Raw genomic sequence first — 23,736 nt, forward strand, 5'->3', positions numbered from 1 at the left:
TAAAAAATATTTTTTGAAAAACCTAACTAAGGCCTCGTTTGGCAAGAGGCTATTTTAGCTAATTAACCAAAAAGTTATTAAATTAGCCAAAAAACCAACAACCCATACAAAAAAGTCAAAGATTCTCTTTTCTCTCTACTTTTTGCACATCTTTTCGTAATTAGCCAAAAAGTCATCTCAAACATACAAGTTTTTTTTACCTACTTTTTTAGCCAAATAACCAAAAAATTACTAAATTAACCTGTTCCCAAACGAGGCCTAAGTAAGCTGATATTTTTTTTATTAAATTTAAATTTAATGACAGAATTGATAAACTATTAGATGTTCTTATAAGTAATTTTTTCTTCTTCTTTTAGTTAGATCACCCGTAGAATTGGGTTATAATATTTGCAAATCTCATAACTATAAGTACACGCCAGCTTAAATTTATATAAAATTAATTTAAGTAAAATATTAAAATTCGTTTTACATTCGATCCACTGAATCAAAATCCATTACGCAAAAAAAATGCCTAACACCTGCAGTGGAGTCACTGGGAGATCGTGCGTGTAGGGACACCATTGATAAAAAAAAAAAAAAAAAAAAAAAACTGTTTTTTTTGTTTTTTTTATTTCAACGAATGAGGTCCGCCACGTCACTCGGTCGACAAAACCCAAACGACAACTAACGTGCAAAAGCAAAATCTAGCATTCAAAAATTCAAATCAAGCCAACAATGGCGAGAAGAACACATGGTCAACATCACCAAAACCCTAGATCCTTTCTCAGTGTCTCACCTCCTCCTCAATCTTCTCTCTCAAAAAACCCTTAACATTTCACACTCAAACACAGCCAGCTCTGCTTCTTACACGATGGTTGTGCATTGGAGGCGTGTGTTGCGTCTGTTGCCGCTGATAGTCATCGCCGCCCTGGTCGTCTTCGAGGATAGAGTTTCGATCCCCTCCTGCGTGGTAGTCCCCAATGGGGGACAACATGTGGAAGAAGATCACCCGGACGATCTGAAGGTGATGATGGTCGCGAATCTGCTCTTGTTGGGCTCCGAAGCTGGCTACAAGAACATCTTCTTCAGCGACTATTACTTGTCCAAGTTCTTTGAGGTATGTTCGTGCAATTTTGGGGTTAGGGTTTTTGCAAATTGATGAATTTGATATTCTATTGCTTTAAATTGATGAATTTGGGGTTAGGGTTTTGTTCAATGTGAAGTTTTTTTTTCCCCAGATACCAACAATTAGAAACAAGTTTAAATGAATTAAATACGAGTTGAAACATTGGGTGCAACTGATCAAGCTCAGTTAACTATTAGGCTGTTCGAGCTTTTGTTTCTTATGATGTGCTTGATTTGATCTGGGTGTTCAGACTTTGTTCACTATACGTTGGCACGCGCTTTGCTTACAAGCATAGAGTAATTTAAGACTTGATTTTTTTTCATGTTAGAATCAAGCACTTTAATATGAACAATGAAAACTTGTTATATAACTTTATACATATTTAAAGATATTCGTTTTTTCTTCTTGATTCATTGCTTAAGCATATGACTTGCCAAAGTTTACTCTTATTTTAATTAAGTTTCATAAAGGATATTACACTTAATATGTTGCAATTTTATATTAGTTGAGCTGGAAGTGTAACATCACAAAATCAGGTTGAGGAGCTGAATAAATTCAGGAAAAAAAAAGAAAAAGAAAAAAAAAAAGAGCTTCAATCCATGGTTGACAAATCCTGGTTCAATGACACTTGAGGATTGCAGTTATTAGATTCACATGTTTCAACATGAGTTGAATCTCTCTGTATTTGTACTATCTTTCATCCCTGTCATTGTCCATGCTTTGAACTATTCTTTTATTGGAACTTGCATAATCTTATCATTTCATGTTACTAATATTTGAACCAGAAATCATTTAAAATCTTGAAGCCTGATATGCTGCTCGTATTAGGAGATGTTTCTGCTAGAGGATCAAAGTTGACGAGAAGTAAGTGGTCATCTGTGATCAACCAGTTCCACAAGTTGTTAGGTCCCTTTCATGGCCGTCCATTTCATGTTATTCTTGGGGACAGAGATACTGGAGACTGCAGTGAGCTAAATGCAATATCTGTTAATTGGCTAGCCGGAAATTTTCCTGGATTGGACTCATCTGGTTGTGGTGCCTTCGAAATTAGTAATATTAGTTTTGTCTCACTTAATGCTGTGGCATTGCTCTGTGGCAACAATAAGTTACGTTTTAGTGTTGAAAAAGTAATAGAAAGAGAAAGTATAGATTTGCAAATGGTCAGTGAACAAACAACAAAAGTGTTAGATGAGTCTAGTAAATTCAGATTGGCCTCTGGTGACTTTGGGTGGAGAGAAAATGCCATGTCATCTGGATCCGGACCTGTCCTCCTACTTCATTTTCCATTGCACTGGACAGAAAACAACAATTACTGGGATAACAGTGCTGTTGGTGGACCTTATAATCATCCAGATGAGAGTTCAAAAATTATAGAGAGTAGGTATGTGTAATCTTTCATCTCTCAAAGCATCATACATGGTAGTTTCTGTAATTATGTATGTTGGACTAAAACTGACATGATTTGGTAGTTTCTGTAATTATGTATGTTGGACTAAAATTGACATGGTTTGGTTCACCTCTTATTTTCTCGACCGCCTTCTGAAATAGGAAGTTTGTATCTTTGCATACTTAGCCCGCTAGTTGTGTTGGGATTCAAAGAAGCTGACTAACAAGCTACTTGATCCCAGATTGCAAGAGCATGAAGCTGGAGAATCAGATCTTGCTTTTGCTTATAAATCTCTTAAATGATTTCTAAAAAATAAATTTCATTCAAGCTCTTTCAGTTGGATTCATCTGTCAGTGGTGGTTAGGTGCTTCTTTGAGTTTATTTCGTGCCAATCAATCTCGAATGAAGGATTGACCTTGGATCATTTGTTTCATGAGTGTTCTTGAATGAGCCTCTGATAAGAATTAATCTTAAGTAGCTTGGTTTAGGAACAGCGTTAGCCCATTGCCCACTTCTACATTAAAAATGCAAACCCAAGTTTGCAACCCAATGTCCTGTAGACACAATATACAGGACCTTGATGCAGAATATGTGAATAGGACTTTCTATTATTATTATTATTATTATTATTATTATTTTGCAATAAATTGATAAATAATTTAAAAGAGCTTGTTTAATTGGTTTTACAAAAACACTTTGGAGCTTAATCAAATCTCTCTCGTTTTGTATTTTTTTGTTTTTTTGTTCTTGGTCTGAAAATCTCTACCTACTGAAGTAGTACTAACTGGATGAAATGACTAAAACAGGCCCAAAAACTGGGAAGAGTCCCAACCACGTGGGTATTTCATATTTGAATAAAGGGAAACAAAAAGCCATTTCCAGTCTTTTGGCCAAAGCAGTATTTTCTGGCCAGAATGCTTTAGAATGGGTTAGAATTTGTAACTACTATCTTTAGATCTTTGCATTCATTCACCCATTTACTTAAATTGCAAATCTTGAAGCTCACTTTAACATCCATCATCCATAGTGCTAGAAATGCTTGTTTCTTAAGTAACTTTCAACTTCTTCTACAGGGGGTTTGTTGGAACTGGACCATATGATTTATTTCACGCTCTCCCGCCAAATGCTACTGAATACATTTTTCAAGCACTTAAGCCTAGGTAACTTGTCTTGCCTCTTTCCTTCTAGAGATCCTGAATTCCATTCAGACGTTTCTTTTTCACCGACAATGTCATTTGAATTTCCTTTGTTAATTATATGGATGGATATATATGTCACGGCCCCAACTCGCCCCAAATAGGATGGCGTTGTGACCGGCCAGTAGTCGTAGACTACCAAAGACCTAACTCTCAAAACTAATTGAACTCTTATAATAATTGGGGCAAATCTACTCCATTTATAAGTGCGGAAACCATTAATTACTTATTTGTATCCATTTAAAACATTCATTCAGAGTAGTGCATAACTATATGAAATGAAAGCATACATTTCCTTTGGATTATTATTTTGCTATGTTACATGGGTGATACAACAAAACTAGAGTATATTACATATGGTAAATTATACAAATCCAATACAAGTATAAAAGATTGTCTTCTAGCAAACTTCTTTTCATAACCGAGTTTTTTGTCATCTACATATATATAAGGGAGATGGGTGAGGCATTGTCCGGTGAATAATATTACAATAAAGTAGTAGATGAATGAATTCTAATCAGATTTGTAAAGCATAATTTCATATCACATTTCCAAAAGCATTCTAATATTTCTTATATACATAGTTCATATTCAAAACATGATAGCATGGTACATCCAATAGAGCAAAGTGAAGGAATAACCGGTTTAAACACCGATTAAACAACCCACTCTTAGTTGGCGAAGGAGATTTCAATAATGGCCATGGTGTATTTAACTGTCCCCTAGTAGCTAGGACTATCTAAAAGATGCCACAATGGATTTATACAAAAATATGGAACATTCATTCATGTTAACAGAAACAAAGTTTTCACAAACTAGAGGATACATTAGCGTATTTCCAAACAACCATTTTCGAATATAACTTTACAATAATATTACTCACAAATGGCTCGCAAACAATGAGGTTTTGCCCCATCCGAGTGTTTGACCTACACAATGCATAAGTAAGACTTGAAAGTACTTAAACTAACAAGCTTCTAAATTCACTTAAGGTGTTCTAACTTAACATAGTGTTTCTTAATATTTTCTTAGATTATCCAAGACTTTTCTAAGCCTTTTTCAAGTCTAAATCTAGTGTCAAACATGTATCGAATGCACGCCTAGAAGCATCCTAGGTGATTAAGGCCTAAAGAATGTTGAAGTGTGTCAAAGACGTACGTTGAAGGTCCCTAAATATTCCACATCAATTTCATATGCTATGTATTGAAAAATATCATGTTTAGATATTTAAGGTTAGGAAATAGGAAGAAATGAAAGGAAAAACTAAGTTAGGAGAGAAATTAGCATGAAATGGTTAGGAAGAAAGTGAGCAGCCTTCATTAATTTAAACATATCTTTTTGTATACATACTTAGAATTTGGATGTGAGACCACCACCATTGGAAACTAGACTTCCGGGGCTTGAATTTAGACTGAAGAATCACTTAAAATCGAGTCCGAATGAGAGAGATATGCTCATTTGAAATTGCAAGATATAAAAGAAAGTGGGCTGAAACAGGGGTTGGCCACACTGCGGTGGCGTGGCCACTCAAGCGGTGGCTCAGGGAGAGGCAGATTGGGTTCTGCACGGTCGTGCACCCGATAGTGGCCGCTAGAGCGCCCGATAAGCAGAATTCAAGTCTAGTGCGTGTTCTTGGTGTTCCAACTCCATTTTCGTCATTCTAAAGCCTCAAAACTTGATGTTTGATGTATCAAAACATAAATAAATGATGTATGATTCTTGAAACTCATTTTAATGCATGATTTCAAGATTAATCCAACCAAAAACTTGTTTTAATTCATGAACTTCTCAACTTAGTTTCTTTTCAAATCCTTTTTCATTTCCTTCATTTCAATCCTTCAAATCATGATATCTAATATTTCAGAACATGAATTTATGATACAAGACCCATGAAAATTCATTTGTATGCAATAATTTCAAAGCTTGACCAACTAAAAACAAGATTCAACCCATGAATTCATCAACCTAGTTTCTTTTCATATCTTCTACATTTTTCTTCATTTTAATCTTCCCAAATCTTAGCCTAAATGATTTTCTAGCCAGATTAAGGTAACAATACTAGATAGAGGGTTAAATTCCTTACCTTTCAGTGAATTTTCCTTGATTTTCCAAGCTTAGGATTTGTTGTTCTTTGATTTTCTCCCTTTTTTCTTCCTTTTCTCTCAAGAACTCAAGCTCCCTCTCAATTCTTCTCCATCTTTCTCAATTCTTCTCTTTTGTTTTTCTTTTATTTGATGTAGAATGATTAATTAGCTTAAGTGTTTCATTAATTACTTCATTAGTTTAATTAACCGAGCTTAGTTCTAATTAACCATACTTAGCCCTTAATCTTCATTAGCCTAATTAATCCTACTTAACCTGTGCTAATCCCGCTTAATTTCTAACAAGGTACTCATTAAACTAAGATCATTAAAGCTCCTTCACTTAGAGTTTCCTGAATTATCTAAATGTTCAATACTCAAGTTTGAGATGAATTCCCTAACTCTTTCAACATTTACTAAATCTCTTCTTCTAAACTCCTTAGGTTCTCTATCAAACACATACATTGCTAAGTTTTCTAGTTAATATATTCATCTACCAAGTTGTTATCCTAACAATTCATATTTTTATTTCCAGAATATTGTAAGGTAATTAAATCAGGGTATCCTGTGATATGAAATAGTCAATGGGATAATTATTTTAACCTAAGATATTGAAAGATGGATGATGATATAATTATAGTACGTGGCATTCTTTGGGGTGTCACAATGTGTCTCTTTGGACGCTTGATACACAAACTATATTGTGCTCTTGTATGTATAATGACATGATACACACGTGCAATATTTGATATGATGCAACACTCTCACATGTATATTTCAGTGTTTCCAAAAGCTGCAATTGCTTTTTGGCACTATGTAGACGGGCATGTTAATTGTGCTGTGACATCAAGGTTTAAGATCATCAACCAAATGAAATACAGTTTCTTTCCAAATAACCTTTTGGATGAAGCCCACTACAGTTGGAGGAATGATGCAACTTATATATATATATATATATGCTAACTTCTTCCTCTCTACCTGCAGGATTGTTTTCAGTGCACATACTCATAAATTTTGTGATCGCACTCACTCAGATGGGACCCGTGAGATAACTGTTCCAGCCATGACATGGGATGCAAGGAGTGAGCCTGGTTTTGTTGTTGCCTTGTTCAAAAGGAATGGAGGAGTTGTAACAGTCAGCCATTGTTCTCTTGCCAGGGAATCAAATGTACTAATTGCTTATATTTCTATTGTAATTCTGTTTATATCAACTATGCTTGTAGCAAAATCATCACATCTAACATCTTCAGGAAGTTGATAATTAAAACTTACCCCACACCATCTGAGTTGTGTATTACTTTTATATAATTTTTGACGTCTGAGTTGTGTATTACTTCTATATAATTTTCTTTCCTTGTGTTGAGGATGAAGCTTACTGTTTCTGCTCTGTTTGGTTCATGTATTAAAAAGGAAAAGAAAAAGAAAAAGAGTAGGAAATCATTGTTTCTTGTTTAGAATGCAGGAGGAGCTTTCTCATTCAGTGTAGCCATCTTTTATATGAATTCTGGCTTAACTTATAGCAACAGTTAAGCTACAACATGCACTATAGTTCATACACACAAATTTGGCTTTGTTTTTGAAGATGCAAAACCTCGGGTATCAAACTACAACAGAAAAGGGATACTTCTCATCCCCAACAAGCAGGCTTTGTTTTTGAAGGTGCAAAACCTTGGTATCAAACTACAACAGAAAAGGGATACTTCTCATCCCCAACAAGCAGGTATCGCAGCCCCTTTTCAATCACCATCAACCCCTCTTCATTAGCTCTGCTAAGGTGCTCACAAGGGTTCAGCACAAATTCGACCTCGGCTCTCTCTCCTGCCTTCAAGCTTACGCTATGGAATCCGACCAACTGCTTCACCGGACTCCCATTTCTTGGTTTGGCATGCCTTATGAATAGAAGTACTGGGTGCTTACCATTCATCTCACCGTGATTTTTAACTCCAACAACAGCGGAAAAATTTGCCTTCTTGCAGGTTTCTCCACCTATGTCTGAAACTGACAGGTAACGAACTGAATCTGAGTCTTCAATTGCCTTGGTAGTCAATAATCTATTTAAGCTGAGCTTGTTCTGGGTAACAGACATGAACTCATATGAATATTTAGAGTAGCTAAGACCATAGCCAAACTCAAAAACTTTTCTGCCATTGTAGAATCTGTAAGTGCGCCCTGGGTAGCCAGTTGATGGCTCTGGTCGCATCCTCATGTCAGTCATCGGTACTTTGACAAAATCTTTTGGATACCAAGTTATGGGTAATTTCCCTCCTGCATGACAAACATGAAAACTACCATTTTAACTTCTTTTTTGTGAGTTGAAAGCAATGTACAAATGAACACTCTCGTTTGGGAACAAATTATTTTAGTAATTTTTTGATTTTTTATAAAAAGACATATAGAAAAGCAAATAGAGTGATGTGATAACTTATAGTGACTTTTTGACTAAAATGTATAGTCGACAAATGAGGCCAAAGTGTGTATTTTAGAAGGATTGTGAAGAAACTTGACCTGGGTTGTGGTCACCAAAGATGATCTCTGCGAGAGCAATCCCTCCCGCTTCTCCTGGATAACCAGCCCACAAGATGCTTCCAATCTTTGGGTCATCTTTGGCGAAAGAAACATCAACTGGACCTCCACAAAGTAACACCAGAACCACGGGCTTCTTAGCAGCATTGGCAACACTTGTGATGAGACTCTGTTGATACCCTGGGAGCAACAAGTCCTGCCGATCAAACTGCTCCCTCTCCTGAGTTTGATCCAATCCCATGACCAGCACCACATGATCGCCTTCTTTTGCGATCTCCACTGCTTTGTCAGTGGCCACAGAAGTACAGTTGACTGCATTACAACCCGGGTGATACATTGCCTTTTTAACATACCCTTGCAGTGCTTGGAGAGGTGAAATGGATTTGCAGGGTGGGCCTTCGTAGTTTCCAAGCAGTGTTGCTGTGGTGTCGGCATTGGGGCCGATCACGGCGAGGGAAGCGGTTTTTGACTTTGAGAGAGGAAGGAGGCTGCCAGAGTTTTTTAGGAGGACGATGCCATTCCGGGCGGCTTCAAGGGCTAGGTTGAGGTGGTCTTGGGTGCAGACCTGGTTGGGACCAATGTTGCCATAAGGGAGGTTGATTGGGTTGCCATTGAACAGTCCTAACCTCATTCTAACAGAGAAGAGGTTGTGAAGGGCTCTGTCTATCTCAGATATGGCTAGTTTTTTCTTTTCAACTGCTGATTTGGTGTAGTTCTTCAAGTAGGAACCACAATTCACGTCCATGCCTGTGGAAAAAAATCAAAGGGGTTTCAAGTTTGGTAATCTTCAGGAATATTCATGTGATAGAATTGAAAATACTTTCACATTCTAAAACGTCAACCCAAAATTTACCCTCAATCAATTGGACACACTTGCATATTAATCGTTGGTTTGTTAGAAAAAAAAAATAAAAATAAAAATATTCACATGATAATAGTTGTTAGTATATTAATAATTAGATTATAACACATAAATCAACATCTCTCCATAGATTCGAACCTCAAATCTCATTCACATTGACACTTAAATGCCTTCTCAATAACCACTTGAGCAACTGTTCAAAGTCAATTGTTGATTTGTTAAAAATTAACCAAGAGTCAATTCACTGCCATATTAGTGAATAAATTTTAAAATAATATTTTATAAATGGGATATTTACACATAATTATTAATTTATGAACTTATACTTTATTAAATCATTTTTGGACTTTTAAATCTCATTAAATTTTCAATAGTCAAAATTCCCTTTCAAAGAATGATTGTTCATCATTTATGATTATTTATAAAGGAATATTATGATTTGGAATTTATTTTGATTTTCAAAACTTTAAAACATCAACTTTAAAATTGAAAAAACTAAAATAAAATTATGTACAATTTTTTTTTTTTTTTTGAAAAAACTGAATTATTTTTTTGTGCAAGATTGAAAATTTTGCATCAATAAAGGAGCATGACAATGGAACATTGATGTGCAAAACTAAGAAGAAAAAAAAAATCATAACCCAAGTTTTTATTAAATTTGTTTGTAAAATAATGAATGATTTATTTTTAAAATTATATTTATCATCTATTTTTATATACAATGATAATTAAATTATATAATTATAATTATCTAATCAATTTAATTATTTTCATAAATAATTGACGTATGAACCAAAAAAAAAAAAAAAAAAAAAAATCAATAATCAAAACAGATCACATAGTGAATTATTAGGTTCTATAATAGGCCCACAAAACTCAATAGCATCAAATCCACTTCATAAATTGTAGAGAAAACTTAAACTAACAATGAGCACTGCTCCCTCTCCTGAGTTTGATAATATTTTACTCTCATTTTATGATACCTAAATGTTTCATCACAACCACTAAAGTAATTTAACGCTCCTAACATAATCCGATTAAAACTATAAATTTCAGCCTCCCTATGTATACACCACCAACCATGTTATTCACGCATACTCACCTAATGATGCTATGTTTGGTTTTAAAAATAAAAAGAAAAAAAAAAAGGTGAAATGTATATAAAATATATTTATATTTTACTTAATTTCACACCGCTTTTCCCTTTCTCTTTCTAAATCTCTTTTCAAATTTCCTAACTAAATACAGCGTGAGAATGAAAGGTTTTAAACTATACAGTAGGGCTGGGCTTTAAAAATAATCTTTACATATTTTTTTGAAAATAGGAGTAGGATAAAATTATTTAATTATAATTATAATATCAATATAATTTTTTTTACATGAATAGTTTATACAAAAAATAAATAAATTAAGTAATTGAATCCTAATGTAGAGTCCACTTAGATTAGATGGTATTTCGCAAAGTTTTTGGGTGGTATGTGGCATCACTCTATTTAGTTGTTAATTTAGAATTTTTCTATAAATAAGAGAGAAATTTATATATATATATATATATATAGAGACAGAGAGAGAGAGAGAGAGAGAGGATACCAGCTTTAAGAACATCGACGATAGCATCTTCTGGTGATTTAGCATAACCTTGATTATCATGCATGATGGAGACAGCATCACAGTCAGAAGTGATGTAGCTGATCAATTGGATCAAAATGAATAAACAAAAATATAATTTTTTTAATATCAATTTGAAATTACAGAAATGAACTTGAAAGTCAGAGAATTGGGATTAGTTTGGTTTGCTAACCCTTGGAAACCCCACTGTCGGCGGGCAGTGTTGGAGAGGAGATCATAGTCGGCACAGTTAGGGATGCCATTGACACGGTTGTAAGCACACATTATTCCACTGGCTTTCCCTTCTTCCACACAACTCTTGAATGGTGGCTGGTATGTGTCTGCCAAGTCTTGCTTACTCACCTACAACACCCCCACACACACAGGAAACACCGATTAGAATACATATGAAACAACAAAATTATTTAAAAGTTAAGTCCGATTAAGCAAGATATTACAAAAATTTGTCTATTTATGTATATTTTGTATCTTATTTTGAGTTCGATTTTTGTGTCCATAACAAAATTATTTTACGATTATCAACCACATAAGGAAAAATTATTTAATATTTTTAGAGTAGCACGTGTCTCTAATTTCTAATTGATTATCATTTAATATGTCTTCTTATATTCCCTAATCACTCAATACAATATCCCACATGTCCACCTTTTCTATCAATTATAATATTATGAAATATCAAGTATCTATATTCTAAAATTACTGAATAATTATGTGGATTAGCCAGAAGGACAGAACCAAGAGAGAGTGAGCACAGAATAATGTAAGTACTAGAGCACGGTTAAATTACTTGGTAAAGAAAGGGCAAATTACATATACACCCCTTGAGGTTTGGCTAAATTACAGATACCCCTGAGGTTTCGGAAATTACATCCCGCCCCCTGAGGTTTGTATTTTCATAACAATTTGCCCCCTGAGGTTTATATTTCATAACAAATTACCCCCTAATTTCTTATGCAAATATAGCATTCAGGGGGGAATTCGTAATTTCTCAAACCTCAAGGGGGCATCTGTAATTTAGCCAAACCTCGAGGGGTGTATATGTAATTTGCCGGTAAAGAAAAGAATACACGTACACAAGGCAATCTCATTTACCTACCACCAAAGCAGGAAATCAAATTAGATATAGAACCCAATGCCATTAACTGTAAATGTAGCTTAAAATTTAAACTTCTTGACCATTTAAACAAATAGTTTTGTTGGAAAAAAACGAAAGGAACAATTAACAAAAGCCACATAAGCAGAAACAAAAACGGCATACCCAGGGCAACTTAACAAGCGCTTATAAATGAATCCAAAGAAATAATGTAAATAAATTGAATGTGTTATTTGCCAATCATTTATTTTGGTGAATATTTTTTTATAGTTTTTTCTAGAAGAAATTACAAATCAATGAACAGTAGGCAAACAGTTGCATTATAGATGAAATTTTTCGGAGTACAACTATGACAAAGAATAGATTACACCATGTACACAGAAACTTACACCACTATGAAAATAAAAATATTTGTCACTGCATTACTTATTGTTCGTTTGGAATGTGGGTTAACTTTTTAATTTTATATTCTTTTAGTCTGAGACTAAAAAGTTTTGTTTGTGATAGACTTTTTGACTTTTTCGATTTTTGTAAGAGAAAAAAAAAACGATTATGAATTAGATATAACATTTTATCCTATTTAACTAAAATAACTTATTTTATCCTATATGATTATTTTAATCCAAATACCCATCCCAAACTGGGGTGAGATGCAATTTTCCGCACATAACAATAATTGATTTGATACACATAATTGAAATACATAACTCAATAAAAGGACAGTCACGAATTTACAAATAAAGTTATTTTTAATTAAATATTCTAAAAATCATCAATATCAAGAGGAATTTTGAAACTACTTTTTGAATAAAAAACCAAACCAAAAGAAAGAAATATATATAAAAAAAGAGAGCACATTTTAAATAAAATAAAATAAAATAAAACAAAATATTAAACAGCCAAAATCACGAATATCAAAGAGGCAGCATATTCAGCCTCAGTTTGGCAAGATGGTTTTCAGGTTTTTTTGGTTATTTTAGTCACAAAAAATAAAATAGGCTATTTTAGCCATAACAAACAAAATATCACATCCAACCTATAATCATTACATTCTTCTCTCACAAAAAAAGTCAAAAAAGCCAAAAAGCCAAAAAGCCCTTCCTAAACCAAGCTTTCAAGCTTTTTAGCCCAGGCTAAAATAGCCAAAAAAGCCAAAAAATCAAAAAGCCAACCTACTTCCCAAACCAAGCCTCAAATTCAACCCACTTTTGAGTTAAAAAAAGTATTTTGTTTGAAAGTGAAGAAATGGCAGTGGGGTACTTACAATGGCATTGAAGACAAAACGATTGGTGCCATTCCAGTTATCCAAATCATAAGCAGTGAAATGCTTGCAACAAGCGGAGGCTTGAAGGTGTCCATCCTTGAGCTCTCCACCTTCAAAACTGTCTCCTTGTATTCCTCTCACATACGAAACCGCATATCTCCCTGCAACCAATGGGTCCTCCCCAGGTGTCTCTTGCCCTCTCCCCCACCTTGGATCCCTAAACACATTTATATTCGGTGCCCAAAATGTCATCCCTGTCGCTTGCCCTTCATTGTACACCGCTCTCGCTTCCTTTCCTATAGCCTACATTATTTGACAAACGAATCATCCATATCATTGCTCTTTTCTTTTCTTTTTAACTGCTATTCTCATTTTACTTTATTCTACTTATACTTTTTTCTTTATGTTTATTATACAGAAACAAAAAAATAAATTGAAATAAGAACAATAATTATGTATAATAAAGACAAAAAAAAGAAAAGAGTATTTAAAACAAAATAAAGATTAAAATGTGAATCTATTATATTTTGTTAATCAAATTTGTTTTTGATTTGAGACCTGACCGATTCGATACCAGAGTTGGGTATCGAAGGTGGCGCCGGTGAGGATGACTTGAGGGAAGCTGGTGGCGCCGGGGATAGAGCCACTGAATCGGATGCCGCTAAACCCGACTACGCCGTGTAATGCCTCCGACCACCACTCGTATGCGGGGATGCCGAGTCGGTCGATGGCCGGAGCAGAGTTGACGAGTTGGGAGACTTTCTCGTCGAGGGTGAGACGAGAGACCAGGTCTCGGGCTCGTTGGAGGATGGGTCGGGTGGTTTCGCAGAACGGGTATGATTTGGTAGATGGGTTGGTTGAGTCGCACGAGAATGGAGGAGGCTGTGTCGACTCAGCACAGAGTACTAGGAGGAGGAGGAGGAGGAGGAGGAGAGTTGGGAGGCTGTGGAGCTTCATTGTTGTTTGGTGGTGTGGTTGAACTGGTCGTATAAGACAGCTACTTGTTTAAGATGTTGCTTTGTTATTAAAGTAACATAGTTTAGGGTTGGTTAATCGCAATCCAGGGACACTTTAGTTTGTTTTTACCCAAAAAAACTGGTGTAGAGATACTTTTATGTGAATGTCAAGAAAATTAGAAGTGTCACATGGTTGCTTCGAAGTTTTGGTAGCAAAGATTGCTTACATTTTGGTTAAACATGAATATGTCCAATTCTTTTTGAGATTTGGGTGAAAAACGTTTTAAATTGAGTAAAAATTTTGAAATTTATGAAAAACAAGATGAGATTCTCTACATTTTTTTTTAGAAACGCTTTTATTTTTTAGTAATGATAGGGATATCAAAATTTCTACTAAATATTTTACTAAAGGTCTCACATGGGTAAATCCCACATACGTGTGACTTCTACATTTATGTGACATATTTGATAAAAATTTTAGAACCTCACATTTTTCTTATTTTATAAAATTATACATAATTTATTACACTTATTTTTATGCACAATGTATAATATTTTATTCCTCTGAAAGTGCATTAAGAGTATATTAAAATAAGAAAATTGGAAAATATAAAAATTTAAAGACTACATTCGTTTAATCCTGAAAGAGGGGCATCAAATCTTCTAGTCCTAAATCTATTTGTTTTTCTGTCTCAAAATATTTACATTTAAATAATCATGTTTTAAGATTATTTTAACACAGAAGTTTCATAATCCAAAATAATTATGAATGTTTTAAGACTAATAAAAAAAATTAGAGAGAAAATACATGACACTACGCACAAGGTCTTTGTCCTATTAATACACCGTGAAGGTGTAAAATTAAATGCTTCGACACTACTTTAAAGATGTCATCATCCTCCAGTCACTGTTGTAGAAATAGAATGGAAATATGACATTCAAGTTTAATCCTTTCAATTCATTACTATGCAAACTTCAACTTAAAATTGTACCAACATGAGCGTTCAACAGTCACAATTTTCATGCACAATATAATTTATTTTATTTTTATAATTTTAAATGGAAGGAGAGCATTAAAAATTAGGTAAAGAATACACCTTGTGGATTGTGGACAATCAAAAGTCTAAATCAGTTTAAGAGTAACATGTGATATTATTAGTCTAACATGTATTAAATGCAAGTTTAGGTCCAAGATTGCAAATCTATACGGTATGATTGCTATCTATAGGTATTACTTCAAAATGGAAATGGGGTTAACCATGCGTCTTTTGTTTGATTATTTTATTTAAATTATTTTTAACAAAATCAAATTAATTCAATAATCATAACTCAAGTTTTTATTAAATTTGTTTATAAAATAATGAATGATTTATTTTTAAAATTATATTTATTGTCTATTTTTTATATACAATGATTATTAAATTATGTAATTATAATTATCTAATCTATCTAATTATTTTCATAAATAAATGACGTATGAATAAAAAAAAATCAATAATCAAAATAGATCACATAAGGATGTTTTGAGAAGATAGATAAAAATTAATTTTTTGACTTTTTAAAAAAAAATATATATAAAAAATATTAAAAATAATATGACTCAAAATGAGTTAAAAATTAAAAATTGACATTTTAAAAGAGGCCATAGTGGATTATTGGGTTTTATAATAGGCCCACAAAACTCAATCTCATACAAAACTTTATAAATTAGAGAGAAAACTTAAACTAATAATGAGCACTGCTTTTTTAACCTGCCCATTTTATTGCGGACTAATAGACTCACTTTATCATAATTTTTAAAAAAAAAAAATTAGTTTGAGAAAAGTTAAAAAAAATTCAAAATTAACATTTTAACAATTTTGAAATATATTAATTTTTTTAAATTTTTAAAAAGTCGAAAAAAAAAAAACTGAAAAAACGCTAAAAAGATTAATGCCAGACGCCGTTTAGTCCACTTTTGACCTATCTCTCTGCCTCTAGATGATTTTTCCAACCTTATTCAACGTGAATAAAAAATTAATTTGGATTTTTATTATAAATGTCTTAATTAAAAAATAATGCTGTCACCAGGGTTTATGTAATATTAGATTTTCCACAAAGACGTTATTAGACACCGAGTCAACTCAATAGCAGTGACTCACCTGACCAATGCGAAACCAAAGATTGTTATCAAAGGTAGAGGCAGTGAGAATGATTTGAGGGAAGCTGGTGGCGGAACGGATGGTACCCACAAACCTAACCCCCTTTCCGTGCCTGGAAACGCCGTGCAACGCTTCCGACCACCACTGGTAGGCGGGGATGCCGAGTCGGGGAATCTCCGAGGCCGTGTCAACGAGTTGGGAGACCTTCTCGTCGAGGGTGAGTCGAGACACCAGGTCTTGGGCACGTTGGGCTATGGGCAGAACGGTTTTGCAGAATGGGTAGGTTTTGGTTGATGGGTTTGATGTGTCACAAGTAAATGGAGGCTGAGTCGACTCAGGGGCATAGACTAGGCAGGCACTGAGGCATAAAAGATTGATAGTGAGAGGGAGGGTATGGTAGGGTCTCATGATGTCGGTGGAAGAAAGTGAAAAATGGAAGTGTATGTAGGGGGGGTGTGTAAAAATAGCATAAAGTGTAGGCCTGAAAGACAAATGTTGAATTGCAGTTTGGCAGCGATGTGGTGACCGGGAGAAGTTATTGGTTGGTATTGGTCACCGCGAGTGTGTCCCAATAGTGGTAAAAGAAGTAGGATCTATAAATATGTGTAAGATTATTGAAAGAAAAATGATGCAGACCACTAATTAGTGGTTGCACTAGGGATGTGGCAGTGGGTCCCACCCACTGCCACATGTGTTTTGTGTCTTAATTTTTTATTTTTATTTTTTTTTTTGGCTTGCCACATCATTAGTGGTGATGTTAGTGGTGATGTTTTAGTGGTCTGTATCATTATTGTTATTGAAAATATAAAAAGATGTAATAAATTATAATTAATAAAAGATATGGTTACGGATACCAACTAATAATTTTTCAGTGACTAAGAAGGGTTGATTGTTCTCTGTAATTGGCAAAGCTGAGTTTATCGTTTTTGTGGTTGATTGTATATTGGGGTGTACATAATACTGTTAAAATCGTTAAAATCGCACTGAATTGTACTGTCAAGGTAAATTCGTTATTATTTGTCAATTAAATTGCTGGTTTTTGGTAAGAAAAATAACAAATTTTAGTGACACTTTTATCAATCCGCCAGTTTCTATTTTTCTTTCAAACCGCACCGACCCGCTCCGCTATTAAATCATGTTTTATAAGATTCTAAAAATTCTTTTTTACTTAAGTTTACTTGTTGTTTTATACCTTAGAATATAATATTACATTACTGCTCGAAGGGAATTCAAGATGTCAGTAATCCAAAATAAAGTTGGATTCCAATTCACTTTTCAATCTTTTTTTTTTTTTTTTTTTTTTCTGGCCATGTTGCAAACTTGTATCAGCTCACTTTTCAATCTAAATACTTTTCAACAGTAAACATTTTCAATATATTGTAAACCCTGAATGATATTAATTTTATGTATTGTATTTGATTATTGTAGCTTCCACAGATGCTTGTAATGAATTGATGACATAGTCGTTGATATTATCATGTTGTTGCTACACTTGCTGCATCAGAAGAAAACTTCGCAAGATGCTTAACATCACGGTATCTCTCGTTTTTTTTTTACTCTTTGATTTAAGTTTTGTAATTTGAATTATATTTTTTATAAACCGTCAATCCGCTCGAACCGCCAAGGCAAATCCGTCATTATTTGCCAACCGAACCGCCAGTTTTTGATAAGGAAAATAGCAAATTCTAGTGACACTTTTATCAATCCGCCACCCGCCATACAGTTTCTATTTTTCTCTCAAACCGCACTGACCCGCACCGTGCACACCCCTATTGTGATTCTTTTTCTAATTTTCTAATTCGTTTTTTGAGATGAGAACAAAAAGTTGAGATATGGAAGATTCTTTTTTGGGGGATTGGTGGTTGAAGTGTTAGTTGTTGAGTGTGGAAATCTACATATTAGTGTGATTTTTCAGTGTTATATTGAAGTGTTACATTAGAGTGTTATATTTGAAAAAATATAGTAAGAATTTTTTGTGTATTATATTGATTGAAGTGTTACATTTGAAATATATACATATATATAGGGTTTATTTATTTATTTATTTATAATATTACATTACATTTGAGAAAAAAAGTAACTAATAATTTTTTTAGTGTGTTACATTGGAGTGTTACGTTTAGAAAAAATACACTAAAGAATCTTTGCGTGTCACATTGATTGAAGTGTTACGTTTCAGAAAAGTATACTAAAGATTTTTTTTGGAATATTACATTGTTAAGTTTGGAAAAATTACATTAAAGAGTTTTTTAGTGTGTTACATTGAAGTGTTATGCTTAAGAAAAATACAGTAAGAAATTTTAGTTTTTTAGTATGTTGCATTGGAGTATTACGTTTGAAAAAAATACACTACGAAATTTTTTTGTGGGTTACATTAATTAGAGTGTTACGTTTAGAAAAAGGGCACTGAGGAGTTTTTTTGAAATGCTATATTATTACGTTTGAAAAAAATACATTAAATAGTTTTTAGTATGTTATATTAAAGTGTTACGTTTTTGAAATGTTCCATTGGAGTGCTATATTTGGAAAAGTATACTAAATAATTTTTTTTTAAGTGTTACGTATAGTAATTTCAACATTATGAGAAAATTCACATTTGTCCCTCAAAACACATAACACATGTGTGTTTATACTTGGCCCTTTATGCAATTCACACTAGAATGTGACATTTGGGTCCATAAGAAAAAATGAAATATCAAACAATTTATAAGATTATTATTTGAAATTTATTGGTACTTCACCCAATTCTTTACACACTATTAAAGATTTTAATTTATTTATTACTTGATAAAAATTAGGGCAAATTATAATATATAAAAAAACTAAAGGTTTGAGCCAAGTAACAAAATAAATTTTTTATTTTGTCAATTTAAATGTTATATTTTAAATTTGTTTTCAATTTAAACTATTTATTTATTTTTGTTAAGTAAAATCGATGAAAAATAAGTATTTTAGTCATTAAACTCATAAAAAATGTATTTTAGACATTTTATGTATACCTACATTAAGTTTAATTACTAAAATATGTTTTCCCGGTTTTACTTAACGAAAATAAACTAATGATTTAAATTAAAAATAAATCAAAATATTATAATTTAAATTGATAAAATTGAAAACTCAAAGTCTATTTTGTTAAAGGCTTCTGAGTTTGTTTTTTTTTTAATTATCTCTAAAATATAAATATTTCGATTAAAAAATATTATAAAAAAAGATAAATATATACAACCATGTATAATTTGTCATACAATTAGAAAAATATATTCTCAAACAAATTAATTTTTTTACTTTATTGAAAAAGTGAAGAAACCATTAAAAAAGTCCATTCCTAAATGATTACTTAAATAACAGAGTTCATAATTTTAAATAGAATCAAGACACTTTAAATATAAAACCTAAAATGTTGAATTAAATAAGTTTTATATTTTGTTCACACACTTCAATAGTGTGCAAACTAATTTAATTTATTTTCATCACTTTGCTGACTTTTGGTGTTGCAGCGAGTTGGGGTTATTTCTGGTAGAATTGCGTAATTCATTATTTTGTAAATAACTTAAATTAAACAAAGTTTGCTTTGATGCTATTACTTATGCTATTGCTACTCATAGGGTTTATTTGATGCATATTTTCCTCAGCATTTTATTTTCCTTTCTAAAATCTTACCAAAATTCATAATGCAAACATAATTTTGAAGGGACTTATGTATAAGTCATAATAGGTAAATTTATTATTTAATAGGTCTTATGATAATTAATGATATTTTTTTTTTATCAAATACTATTAAAAAAAGTCACTAATTGTTTATTTTCAGCGACAGTTTGAAAAATTTTGTTATAAAAAATGTCATTAATTATTAGTTTTAACGACAGTTTATAAAAATCGTTATAAAAAAAAGTCATTACTTTTTAACTTTCAGTGACAGTTTAAAAAATTTATCACAGAAAAATATCACTAATTGTAAATTTTAGCGTTAATTTATAAATATCGTGACAAAAAAATCATTAATTGTTCATTTTTAATGACATATACAAAAAATTATCACAATTTTTTTTACGACAATTTTATTAGGACTTAAATTATTAAAACCTATTAAGGTTGGTTTGGGAAGTGAGTTGACTTTTTAGCTTTTTGACTTTTTTGGCTCTTTTAGCCTGGGCTAAAAAGCTTGGTTTGAGAAGGACTTTTTGACTTTTTGATTTTTTTGACTTTTTTTGTGAGAGAAGAATGTAATGATTATCGGTTGGATGTGATGTTTTGTCTTTTGTGACTAAAATAACCTATTTTATTTTTTGTGGCTAAAATAGCCAAAAAAGCTCAATCTATCTCTTCCCAAACGGAGCCTTAGCCTCCGTTTAGGAAGTGGGTTGGCTTTTTGACTTTTTGGCTTTTTGAGCTATTTTAGCTTGGGCTTAAAAGCTTAGTTTGGGAAGGACTTTTTGACTTTTTGACTTTTTTGAGTTTTTTTTGTGAGAGAAGAATTTAATGATTATGGATTGGATGTGATGTTTTGTTTGTTATGGCTAAAATAGCCTATTTTATTTTTTGTAACTAAAATAACCAAAAAAGCCTGCAAACCCACTTGCCAAACACAGGCTTAATAGTTTATCCTAATCTTAAAGATCCAAACCCTTATATCCCATTCTCCTGCAAAAAAAAAATTCAACTATTTATTAATGGAGTATACCTACTGTTTGGATCTTGAATTCAATAGGATAGCTCATTGGCCTTTTGGATTTGGGTTAGTCCGGTTAACTCAAATCGATCCATCTAAATTTAATTAATGCTAGTTCAAGTTCATATTATCTAAACTAGGCTGGTAAATGGATCGGATTCGGATCGGATATGTCAAAATTTGAATCCGATCCGATTAAGACAAATCCGAATCCGATCTGAATCTGTTTAGTTCATATACGATTATAGATCACCCGGATCCGAATCCGATAATTTCAGATATCCGATTCGATAATCTGATCTATTTATTTATTTATTGAGCTACAATTTTATATAATTTGATTTTTTTTTTCATTTTGTGTTTTCTTGATTTAAATTGAGAATAATTGGCTCGAATTATCGAATCAGATCGGATTTTCACATATTCAATCTGTTTAATAAACATCGGATTACCGAATTGGATTTTTTTGTAAATGGATTTGGATTCGGGTCGGAATCGGATTAAATCCGATCCATTGACAACCCTAATTCTAAACAGCCTAGATGGCATGATTTTTGTTTAGGAAATTGGTTATTTTAGTTTTAGTTATTTAATAGGTTAAAATATTTGTATTTGAGAAGAATGTTGAATTTTTTATATATTTAGATATGATGTTCGTGAGAGAGAAAATAAAATAATTATGAATTTAATGTGACATTTTATTTTATTAATCATTTTAACTTTTTTTTTTTTAACTAAAAAAAAAGTCCAAATAGATGGGATTATTTGAATCTTCATATAATATTCATAATAATGCCAAGAAAACCGTAACTTTTGAATTGGAGGGACGGGCCCAGAAATCCGGAAAAGGATGAACGGGGATGATATTAACCATTGAATTTGGGCCATCTCCTAGTCACACCAGATTATGACACTTCACCCTATGCAGTTTTGGTGTGTTTCCTTGTTTGCTCACTTTATAATAATAATATGGGTCTGGATAATATACTGGTGAGTGTGTATCAAAATTTATGTTTCTCTATTTTAACATATTTTTAATTGATAATATATTTAAAAATATGAAAATCTCAAACCACAATTATATAATCTGTTTTTAATTTTTGACATTTTTTTTTCATTGTTAGTTAATGAAAGATTTGTTCACAAATTAAAAAATATTTTAAAAAATTAATAACAATAATATTAAGGGGTACTTACGTGTAAGTACTAATAAGTGAACTTATTATCTAATAGGTTCTATGAGAAAAATGTGTCATAAAAAAGATCACTAATTATAAGTTTTAGCGACAATTTATTAAAATCATGACAAAAAAATTACTAATTGTCAATTTTTAGCGACGTATGTAAAAAATTGTCACAAAAAAATTATTTTTAACGACAATTTTACCAGAACTTATTTTCAATATGACTTGATAAGAATTAAATTTAACTATTAGAACCTATTGATAGTTTACCCTAATATTAACTAGTCCTTAGTAATCACATGACATTGGGATATTTGGTGCAGATTAAATAAGTTAATTATATAGCTTCTTTTAAATTTAGATTATTTGTGTTTGGTGCAACTTCTTCTATAGTTTATTAGACAGTAATAATTTATGAAAAAAATTAATTATCTGAAAGTTGAGAAAAAAATAATTTTGACAAACTCATTACTTACAAGATACTTTTGGCAAATGAGCAATCACACAAAACTATTTGGGACATTTTTTTATCTCTCAACTACCTAATCAAATAGCTTAATATTACCGGAATTATCCTACTTGTAAAATATTTTCTATATGGTACTCAGACTGTTAATTAATTACAGAAATAGAAAAGCAAAAAGTTCAAAATGCTTAGATAATCCCATCTAAAGAAAAGATTAGATAATAAGGAATCTAGTTTTTGTTACTGACCTGGCCAATGCTGTACCAAAGATGGGTATCAAAAGTAGCAGAGCTAAGGATGACTTGGGGGAAGCTGGTGGCGGAGCGAATGGTGCCATTGAATCTGATGCCCTGTGGCACCGCTCCTCCGCCAACCATCGCTACCCCATGTAGAGCTTCCGACCACCACTGGTACGCTGGGATGCCCAGCCGTGGTATCGCTGCTGCCGTGTTCACAAGTTGGGACACTTTCTCGTCCAGAGTCAGGCGAGATACGAGGTCCTCAGCTCTTTTGCTGATTGCCAATTCAATTTTGCAGAATGGGTAAGATTTGGTTGATGGGTTGGATGAGTGACATGCGAATGGAGGAGACTGAGTTGACTCGGTGCTAACTAGGAGCAGACTCATGATTATGCATATGAGATTGATGAGAGATCTGGCATGGTTGTGGGTTCCCATTTTTGTAATGCTAGTATTGTTCAATTAGAGACCATGGACTCGAGTAGAGTAGAGTGGTATATACTTATATAATGATAATGATTGTTCTAAGGCCACAGAGGCTACTCGGTTGTTGCAACTTTTTGATTATTACACGTGATTGTTAAATGACAAAATCATCCTTCTGACCTAATATTGATAAGGAAGCGGCTTTCTCCTCTCCATAAGCAGACTGGTAGGTGCTGTTATCCATTGGTGAGCCTTGATCCTGACTTATTGAGTATATTATTTATTTTATTTTTTTTGTAAAAAATTACTTTGAACAGAAACTTGATTATATCACATTTATATCAAAAAATTATTTTTTAAAATCATACTTATTGTTAACACAAATGTGATATAATTAGATAGTTATTGATATTTGATCAATATAATTTTTTGTAAAGATGATGTACTCGACGGGTTTTATATATTGAATGATTTTAATAATTAAGATCGGCCCAAACAAAGCGCACCATGGGCCA

At 32.5% G+C, this 23,736-nt stretch overlaps 2 protein-coding genes across 7 annotated transcripts; one reads left to right on the forward strand and one right to left on the reverse strand.

The window, feature by feature from the left end:
- Window positions 1–439: 439 nt before the first annotated feature.
- Window positions 440–7,139, forward strand: LOC114279417 (uncharacterized). Of its 2 annotated transcripts, XM_028221657.2 has the most exons (4): window positions 440–1,096; window positions 1,891–2,486; window positions 3,566–3,652; window positions 6,754–7,139. In XM_028221657.2, exons 1-4 carry the CDS (start codon window positions 731–733, stop codon window positions 7,025–7,027), a joined length of 1,323 nt encoding a protein of 440 aa, XP_028077458.2. In that variant the 5' UTR covers window positions 440–730; the 3' UTR covers window positions 7,028–7,139. The 2 variants fall into 2 exon arrangements, with proteins under 2 accessions (XP_028077458.2, XP_028077459.2); XM_028221658.2 differs by lacking the exon at window positions 3,566–3,652 and having other exon boundaries at window positions 488–1,096.
- Window positions 7,140–7,212: 73 nt separating this feature from the next.
- Window positions 7,213–23,409, reverse strand: LOC114279416 (Glycosyl hydrolase family protein). Of its 5 annotated transcripts, none has more exons than XM_082921566.1 (7): window positions 22,805–23,399; window positions 13,141–13,443; window positions 10,956–11,125; window positions 10,745–10,842; window positions 8,275–9,039; window positions 7,438–8,034; window positions 7,213–7,360 (listed from the first exon to the last, which is right to left on the reverse strand). In XM_082921566.1, exons 1-6 carry the CDS (start codon window positions 23,231–23,233, stop codon window positions 7,445–7,447), a joined length of 2,355 nt encoding a protein of 784 aa, XP_082777692.1. In that variant the 5' UTR covers window positions 23,234–23,399; the 3' UTR covers window positions 7,213–7,360; window positions 7,438–7,444. The 5 variants fall into 5 exon arrangements, with proteins under 5 accessions (XP_082777692.1, XP_082777694.1, XP_028077455.2 ...); XM_082921568.1 differs by lacking the exon at window positions 22,805–23,399 and adding an exon at window positions 13,699–14,278; XM_028221654.2 differs by having other exon boundaries at window positions 7,213–8,034; window positions 22,805–23,409.
- Window positions 23,410–23,736: the final 327 nt, after the last annotated feature.

This window comes from Camellia sinensis, chromosome 3 (genome assembly GCF_055761805.1).
Source record: "Camellia sinensis isolate YWXY chromosome 3, ASM5576180v1, whole genome shotgun sequence".
NCBI classification, from domain to species: Eukaryota; Viridiplantae; Streptophyta; class Magnoliopsida; order Ericales; family Theaceae; genus Camellia; species Camellia sinensis.